Consider the following 9,762-nt stretch of genomic DNA (forward strand, 5'->3'; position numbering starts at 1 on the left):
TGTACTGTAATTATTTTCTGTATAAAAATTGATTTGGTGTTCAAAAAATCTTTTTTCAAACTTGGGTCTTGAAAAAGAGGGGGTCGTCTTATAATCAGGGCCATCTTATATTCGGGCCAATACGGTAGTTCAAATTTTGTCACTAACTCCATTTACTTCCAGCTTCTATCTTAGATCCATTCAAAAGTGAGATAATTTGTCGGATGACACAAAATGACATCCGTCATAAGGATTCATTAATGGTAATGGCAGTGTCATGTCATAATTATGATGCTCTTATGACAGTCTTATGGTGCCAATGTCAAATTAGGTGTTACCAAATACCATAAGTAGCAACTATTGAAACAACCGGGACAGTAGCTGAAGGAATAATTAGCGCAGAACATGAATTTTGATAGTTATTTATCTGTTGCGCTGCAATGCATGCTAGGAGGCATGTTGGACGACAACAGTGTTGACAGCAGGTGGCAGTAGAGGTTGACCTGTCTCAAGGGAGCAGTGATGGCCAAATGAAGCTTGTTGAAGCAATGAAGCTTTGCAGCCAATTGGTTCGAAACTTCATGGGGTTCATTTGGTCTTATGAGTCTTATGATGCTGCTGTCAAATAAAGTGTCATCAGTGTTATATATCCCATAATACAGTGACCACAGCTGCGGCTTACAGTCCGGTGCGTCTTATCTATGAAAAATTGCCGTTTTTGTGTCAAATTTGGTGAGTGGTGGCTTATAGTCCGGAAATTACAGTAGTTAGTTTGAATAATGGAGTAATCTGATTACGAACATTTAATGCGTTGCAGAATACATTTTAGAAGATGTAAAACAAAGAAGTGTTTATGCTTCCAATATTATTTATTTTGGCATGCTAAGACTGCACTTTCGAAAGAGCAGTAAATGCAAATATAAAATAAACTAGGCCTGCAAGCAGGACTGAACGGGCCCTCGCAATCTAGCGCAACTCGGACTGTGTGCAGGTCAGGGTGGTGGCAGATCCTCCTCTCTAATCATCTCATTAGAACCTAAGATGCTCGAAAGTAGCCTATATACATTCCCACACCCAAGAGATAAAAACCCCTATTGGAGAGAGTACTACAAAAAAGGAGCCACTACTGAGCTGTGCAGCCAAGCCCTTATTCAAAACCCAAAACTAATCTTCTAAGTGGGCCAATTCGACCAAGTGTGCCAAATATTGTGGCTCTATAAGCTGCCTGAGTCTCTGAAAAAAAATATTTCCTTTAAATGGCGAACAAAGGGTCGTCACGGCAACAGACAGAGACACGTGGACATGGGCCGTAAATAAGTATATAATAGGTCTTGAAACTACAATGACCAACCTGAAAAGAACTGAACATGTATTGGAAAAACGAGTGACTTTCTATTGCCACTAGTTGGCGCTGTAGGTTTGATGCAAATGACCCCTACAAGGCCCTTCAGGGTATGACTCTCAACAAGCACGGGAAGTTTGGCGCAGATATGTTGTATATCTGCCGAGTTATGACTGTTCAAAGTTTTTGGAGAGAAAAATTGTTGACAGTCATTTTCACTTTCCTGTTTGGACCCCTCCGCTTCAACGAAACTTCAATATTTTTCATCAGGCACCTGAAGACAGGTCTTAAGGCTTCCCTTATGCAGCTTTGAGGTAGATTGATTTTTTCCCTTTAGAGGAGGAGTGTGTCCCGTAAAAAAAGGGCATTTCCTGTTCCCACTAGGAGGCGCCAAGCACAAATGGTAAATTTTCAATCCAGTCCTGCTCAGGCTGGTATACCTCACACACATGCCAGATTTAAAATAGATTGAACGTTGTATGAGGGAGTTATCAGTCATTTTCCGAATTCGGTGTTTTGGCGAAAAAATGGCCGACTTTGGCACCCCGCCCAGGTCAGGCCCGTGAATGAAAACACACCATTTTGATAACTTAAGATTTCATATGCCTCATGAACAGTCTCGCCAATTTTGAGAATGATCAAACTAATTCCCTAGGTGCCAAGGTGTAAAATGTGCACACTGTAAATCGAAAAAAATTTCACATTCAATCCAAAATACCCGATTTCCTGTTGGGTTTGGAATATGCATGCAAGAGACTTTTTGGAGCAGTTTTGTACAAGGTATCGACTCTCCGAATTTCATCCCTCTACGTTGAAAAAACCTAAATGGAGAGGCCTTTTTGAAAATTTCAAGGGGGCGCCACTGAGCCATTTTGTTACATGTTTTCGTAACGTTGCAAGATTATTGAACGTTATGCAAAGCCACATGTATGTCCAAATTTTTGTGAGTTTTCGTGCATGTTCAAGCCTCCAAATGTAAACTCCTACTGTGAACCGATAAAAATTTCACATTCGATCCAAAATACCCGATTTCCTGTTGGATTTGGAATACGGGTGCAAGAGACTTTTTGGAGCAGTTTTGCACAAGGTATCGACTCCCCAAATTTCATCACTCTCTGTTGAAAAAACCTAATAGGAAACGCCTTTTTGAAAAATTCAAGGGGGAGCCACTGAGGCATTTTGCTACATTTTTTCGTAACATTGCAAGATTATCGAACGTTATCTAAAGCCGCATGTATGTGCAAATTTTTACGAGTTTTTGTGCATATTCAAGCCTCCAAATGTAAACTCCTACTGTGAACCCATGAAAATTTCACATTCGATCCAAAATACCCGATTTCCTGTTGGATTTGGAATATGGGTGCAAGAGACTTTTTGGAGCAGTTTTGCATAAGGTATCTACTCCCCAAATTTCCTTGCTCTATGTTGAAAAAACCCAATAGGAAAGGCCTTTTTTAAAACTTCTTTCTGTCGCCACTAGTTGGCACTGTAGAGTTGATGCAAATGACCCCTACAAGAACCTTCAGGGTATGACTCTCAACAAACACGGGAAGTTTGGCGCAGATATGTTGTATATCTGCCGAGTTATGACTGTTCAAAGTTTTTTGCGTGACAAATTGTTGACGTTCATTTTCACTTTCCTGTTTGGACCCCTCCGCCTCAACGAAACCTCAATATTTTTCATCAGGCACCTGAACACAGGTCTTAAGGCTCCCCTGATGCAGGTTTGAGGTCAACAGATTTTTTTCCCTTGGAGGAGGAACCTGTCTCGTAAAAAAAGGCATTTCCTGTTCTCACTAGGGGGCGCTAGACCTAATGGGTAATATTTCAATGCACTCGTGTTAAGGGTGGGATACCACACATACATGCCAAATATGAAAAAGATTGAACGTTGTGTCAAGGAACTATAAGTCATTTACTGAATTTGTCATTTTGCCGAAAAAATGGTCGACTTTGGCACCACGCCCAGGTCAGACCCGTGAATGAAAACGCACCATTTTCAAAACTTAAGATTTCATATGTCTCCTGAACAGTCTCACCAATTTTGAAGATGATCCAACTAACTCCCTCGGCGAAAAGGTCTCAAATGTGCACCCTGTAAATCGATAAAAATTTCATATTTGATCCAAAATAACCGATTTCCTGTTGGGTTTGGAATATGCATGTAAATGCTTTTTTGGAGCGGTTTTGGACAAGTTATAGACCCCCCAAATTTCATTGCTCTACGCTGACAGACCCTAATGTTATAGGCCAATTTTAAAATTTCAAGGGGGCGCCACTGAGCCATTTTGTTATATTTTTTTGCAACGTTGCAAAATTATCGAAATTTACAATTTTCCGGACGTATGTGCAAATTTTGGTGACTTTTCGTGCATGCTGAGGCCTCCAAATTGGCCGTTTTCATTTGCCCTGAAAAAAAAAAAAAATAATAATAATAATAAAAAAAAAAATAATCCTTTGCAAAACAATAGGGCCTTCGCACGCTTAGTGCTCGGGCCCTAAATACCAGAGTGTTTCTTTAAACAATGCAGAATGGCACTTTCACTTCACAAGACCAATAAATGAATTTAAAAATGAAACACTTGATCTTAGCCTCAAACGATATAAAAAAACAACAACCCTCAAACGGTATTAAAAAAAAACAACTAAATGCGGATCTAAGTACAACAGAAGAACAGTTGGTTAACTTGCATAGCAAAAGTCCACAAGCTCAAATGTTATAAAATGCTACCTTTTTTTTTTTTTTTTAAACAAAGCTCTTAACCAATTGTTCAACACATATTCCCATCAAAGACTGATAAACATACTTCTAAACTAAATAACGAATGCATAAACAAACATATTAGCTCAAACAAAATGTACCTTGCGTTGGTTTTAACAGGGAGCAGCTGGATTCAGCCATGTTCGAAGAGCTGTGTCATATTCACTGTTGCCACTAGAGGGCAGTATATCCACCAAAATCAATAAAACTAAATGCAAACACTTTCAAAACAAACCATAACAATGCCGCTCTAATGAAACGAATCTTGGAAGCAGCAATATTTGATTTGAAGCTCTTTTCTAATTGAATTACTGGAGTTTATCAATTAATCGTTGCAGCACTAATAATATTACAAAGATGTTAATTACAATTACAACAACTAATCTACAGTTTAGTACAGACTGTTGTTGTATCGACCGTATGCCTGTGATCTCTCCTCAGTGGGAAATCACGGCTACGACAACACTCTACGCAGCATGCAGCCCATCTTCCTGGCCCGCGGTCCAGCCTTCTGCCAGAACTACGTGAAGCCCACCATGCGCACTGTGGATCTGTACCCCCTCATGTGTCACATCCTGGCCGTCCCACCTCTGCCCAACAACGGTTCCCTGCTAGATGTTGAGGACCTGCTGCGCCCAGAGTCTATGGCGTTCCCACCCAACATCTCACACGCCAGTATGGTAGTGGGCGTCCTCATCGGGGCAATGCTGGTAGTGGGCTTCCTATTAGTGTTCGTGCGGCAGGTGACGCTCAAGCAGCTTCCTTCGCTCAGACACATCCGCAGGGAGATGTCACAGCCTTTACTGCAAGACGACTTGAACCTGTAGATGGAAGAAAACAAAAATGCTGGACTAGAATCCCGTGGAGGAGGTCCAATCAGGAGAAGGTGGGGATTCTGTTCCAATGTGGTAGGATTTGAAAACCTTTATGTGAAGCTTTTATTAAGTTGATTTGATTGTTGATTCGAAGTTCTGAAAGGGTGGAAAATTTCTATTCAATTTCTGTAAAGTTTACAGAAAATTTACAATGTAAGTAAAGCTTGCAAACTTTTTAGATTTTTCAAATTGAAGGTCTTCCATAATAATTACAGGAATTTATGTGAATTTAGTTGAAATTGCTCATACTTCCATTTTTTCCTCACTAAACAAGTCAATAATAGCCAACTTTTTTTTCTGAAGGGGAGGCTATTGAGTAGTGCTCGAAATCAATGTAGCACTCTATTTGTATGAAATCTGGTCTGGTTATGGAAGTCTAGGTTATGAAAATGCAAAGGCGTAGGTTTGGTTTCAATATTGGTAGGGATGATATATCAGCGTAACCTGCATGTACACTTTTTGCTGGGGACGGGACATTAATAAGACCAAACAGATTGGGTGAACGGGGGTAAGGGCTACATTTCTCACGAATATGAATCTAAGTAATTGATACGCTAAATGATTAATGCAAAATAAATCTGTATTGATTTATACTTTCACACTGCAAATTAATAACATCTTCATCTGATAATTTTTCTTAAATCTAGTCGAATAATTTCATCTTGTTTTGAGTGTTAAGGATTAGTTAACAGATTAATACGTCAGAATATTCCTCTTGTATTAAGTAAATATTTCTTATTTGTTCGTATTAAGCCCAAATATCTAAAAGATGGTCATTTTTCACCTAAATCCTGAAAAATTGCTTTCAAATTATGTTTTGAACATTATTTATCCTTGAATTAAGAACATTTCTGAGAAACAAGTTTTTTTTTATTGATTAGATATCCATAGGCGGAGTTTGACTTTTGGGCAGGGGTGGGCACAACATGTTGATGACCCCGAAACGCAGTTTCAGAAATAAAGTTAACTTACAAGAATATTTATTATAATAAGTTGACAATGGGCGTTTTTTGTTTCCCATCATCCTTGAGGGGAATTCTGAATCAGGGTGCTTAGGCAATACTTTTCGCCAAGATGGTCAACAACTGAATATGGTACGCCTGCCGGTGTCGTGCCAATTTAGTTACCCCAGTCAAAAATGGTATCCCCTGGGCAGAACCCTATGTAGGCAGATTTATGTCTTTATTATTCAATCAAAAAAAAGTTGCTTCAAAAAAAAAAAAAGAAAAAAAAATATATTTTCAATCAAAAAAAGTCGCTTCAATTTAAAAGAAAAAATGTGTTTGAATGCAAAAATAAAATGGAAACTAAAAAATACATGTGAAAGCTAGTTTTCTTTGATTTAAAAAAAAATTGTTTTTAATGCAGCCCCCAAAAAGATATATTTTCAAAAGAAAAATCCATCAAAAAAAGAAAAAAATCAATCATAGAAAATGTTTTAGAATGTGAAAAAATATTTGAGATTGAAAAATTTGAACACCTAATTTCATTGAAAAGGTTTGATTGAAGCAATTATTTTTGTGTTTGGGGCTGTATTATGGGTAGGACATTTGTTTCTAAATCATTCAATCCCCAAAAAAGTTGCTTCAATCAAAAAAAAAAAATTTCAATCAAAGAAAAAAATCATTTGAAAAATAAAATTGGCCTCCCCTAATTTTTTTTCCTTTGAAAATTATATGCAAAGCAAATGGCCATCTAAGGTACCAGTCACATGATCTGTTCGAAAAAATAATTTTGAGCCATTATAAAAATATGTATTTTTTGTTCATGTCATTGTAACATATATATATAGGAAAGTCAATTTTATGCAATGACACTTTTCAGCCACCGGGGGGCCTGGCCCCCCTTAAAATCTGCTTATGTTGATATCAACCCTTTTTGCTTAAAATAGGTCTGGTAAGCTTATTTTCAGATAGCTATTTTTCTTATTTCAAGAAATTACACTGAAAACAAGGGAAGTTCACTGGTTTTAAGGTTGTGTGTTTTTGCAGTGCATACATATTGGTTCAGATGATACACTGTTCGCTTCAAACCTTTGTTTTCAAAAACTACTAAAGAAACATTTTGAATTTTTCCAGAATATATGTCTGGATTTTATCAGCAAATTTAAATTGCGATGTTTGAACATAAGTTAACATACCCAATAAATATACAAACTTGTTAATTATATCTTAACTATCCAGGAAGCAAGAAATAGACATATGTCTTAAGACCACTCAATATTGTCTGTCAGAAATAAAGAAATTAAAATATAACTGAAGAAAACTTAGTCAGGGAATAACAAAAATAAACAGAACCTTCCTTTAGGTAAAACACTTCTGCTTTTGTCCACAAGCACAGCCAAACTCAACAAAAAATGAAAGCTTCTTTGGGCTATTTTAAGACCACATGAATAAAATAAAAATGAAAATTAGGGAGAAGTGGGTAAACCTCGATTCATTACATTTCTCACAGTTTAACGTTACCGGTAAAAAACACATACACGAGGATATTTCTCTCAAAGCAGCTTCCTAGTCGAGTTCGGGAAATTCACACAGATTAATGTTATGCTGACTCTGATGCAGGTCGGACTTTCAGTAGAAAAATTAGTGGTGTGTTCCCCACCTCACATTACATTACGTACTGTGGCTGCTGCTGGCGGGAAAAAAATTTCTAATATTCCTTTATTCTTCGAAGGGGGCGGAGGAGGCGGCATTGTTGTATTTGTGTTGGGACTGTGGTTGCATGTGTGTGTGTGTGGGAGGGCGGTCAAGTCTTCAGCCAATCAAAAATGCGTTCGAGGGGGAATAAATGGACTGGCACATTCAACAAGTGAAATGGGGTCAATATAAGTCTGAACATCATGAAAGTACTGTTATTCACATAATGATGGTAGGGTCTAACGTACGAGAAGACAATCTAAATGATCTATAGAATTGAAGTCATTATATAATGTAGATAAGGTTGCTTAAAAGTTGGTGGGGACAATTGGAGCATCCTGAAAAGTTGGTGGTGTTATGTCCCTACCGTCCCTATGCAAACCTACGCCCTTGTGAAAATGAGATTTGTTTCCCAATAACTTGTTTCCTTCTAAGAGCCCGCCTTCAAAATTGTAAATAAAACTTTCCACCTGTTAATTAAAACAAATTCCCATGGAAAGCTTCCGAGTATGAAATTCTGCACCCTTAATCGTGAACCTCGATCATCCCATTTTCTTTAAATCTGTACTACCTTTCTTGATTGTCAGTGACACGCACATGCCTTGTGTGAAGCTGGTTAAGTATTGTTAAAGTGTAAAACAGAGCAAAATGGCATCTTTGTTTTCACAACAGCAGCTCTTCTGGCTTTGCTTATAAAAGATATTTTCTTTATATCAACGGGACCCAACTGGAGAATGAAGCTGACTTGAAATCTGCTGCCTTGTGAGCTAGTATTAAAAGGCCCAGTCCACATGGAAACTGAGCCAATCTGTTTTTCATTTTTAAAGAGATTCTCTTAAACAATTGTTTTTCAAGAATTGTCATGTTGCTGTTCGTGTCCTTGCGTGGTGCAAGCATTTTGAGGCCTAAAAATGTTGCCACTTTGGTGCAAAAGAAGAAAAATCAGAACTTGCGAGTACCAGTGTTATTATAATGGTGAACCTGAGGGTTTGAATTTTCAACAAGACAAAGACTTTGAGACAATCTCATAAAAGTGACGTAAGGTTTGATGTTTCGTCTTACTAAGCACTTTTCAGTATTTATTCAATCCTTGGTGACTACCGTAAAAGTCCATGGACTTGTACAATTGTCTTACTAGCAACATCTTTGCATAATTGTAAGCCAAAATTGCAAGGAGTGATTCTAAAAAATAGAATAATATAGTAATCGTAAGACTGTTGTTGTATGCTGATTTGTCTTACCAGTGAAGACAAGTGTAAAATTGAGGTGGACACCAAGGATGTGGAATAAATCCTTATCTTTTCCTATCTTTCTGTGTTTGAATGTCACCCGGCAACTGCTCATATATTTTATTCGTTACATTCAGCCTCGCTATGTGTCGTAACGTCTTAGGGTGTAATTCTTTTGTATCTATTTCTATGTGAGTAGAATGTCATGTGCAGTTTTGCCATTGTCAGTAATTTCTTCTGTGTTGCTTCTGGCCAGAACTGTTCTTACAATTTGCACTACATGACCGACAGGGGGCAGTAGGTTATGTATCCATTGCACTCCATCTTGTAGTAGACAAAAAAAAAAGTTGGTGCCTCTCGCAAAATAGATTTAAAATCATTGAATCAGTGCAGTCAAACAAGTGTTAGTGAGTTAAGGATATAAGTATTTTTATGTTTTGGGCTTTTAGATAGCTCTAGCATTAACAAGGTACCTAAGCTCCCTGACCCCAAATGACACTGTGATGTATTTTCCAATTTCTATGGTAAATTTTCAGACAGAACGGAAAAGTGTCTTCTGACAGATGAATGAAATACACATGCATACACGCATATATTTGAATGATTTGTTCAAGGAATACTTGAAAGATGGGTTGCATTTATGAAGTGTAACTACTGTGATCAAGAAATGAAATGTTCAAAGCATTAAAATGCCTTCTGAGTGAAAAGAACTTGGATTTTTTTCTTGAGTGTTAATGCAAATTTGTTATTATAATTATTAAAATACATTAAAATGTGCAGTGAAGAAAATAGGAATTTGAACACCCTGCTATAAGTTCTCCCACTTAGAAGTCATCGAGGGTCTGAAATTTTTATCGTAGGTTCATGTCCACATTGAGAGAGATAATCTAAAAAGAAAAATCCCAAATCACAATGTATGATTCTTATAACAATTTAT

The 9,762-nt window shown here is 37.5% G+C and overlaps 1 protein-coding gene across 4 annotated transcripts in view; it reads left to right on the forward strand.

Moving 5' to 3' along the window:
- enpp5 (ectonucleotide pyrophosphatase/phosphodiesterase 5) overlaps nt 1-9,535 on the forward strand; it is a 34,323-nt gene extending 24,788 nt beyond the window's left edge. For all 4 annotated transcript variants that reach the window (XM_057822101.1, XM_057822102.1, XM_057822099.1 and 1 more), the window contains exon 4: nt 4,524-9,535. In XM_057822101.1, the coding sequence (XP_057678084.1) occupies nt 4,524-4,909 (386 nt within the window). In that variant the 3' untranslated portion in view covers nt 4,910-9,535. The remainder of the gene's footprint in view (nt 1-4,523) is intronic.
- The last annotated feature ends 227 nt before the right edge of the window (nt 9,536-9,762 follow it).

This window comes from Corythoichthys intestinalis, chromosome 19 (assembly GCF_030265065.1).
Source record: "Corythoichthys intestinalis isolate RoL2023-P3 chromosome 19, ASM3026506v1, whole genome shotgun sequence".
Lineage (NCBI taxonomy): Eukaryota > Metazoa > Chordata > Actinopteri > Syngnathiformes > Syngnathidae > Corythoichthys > Corythoichthys intestinalis.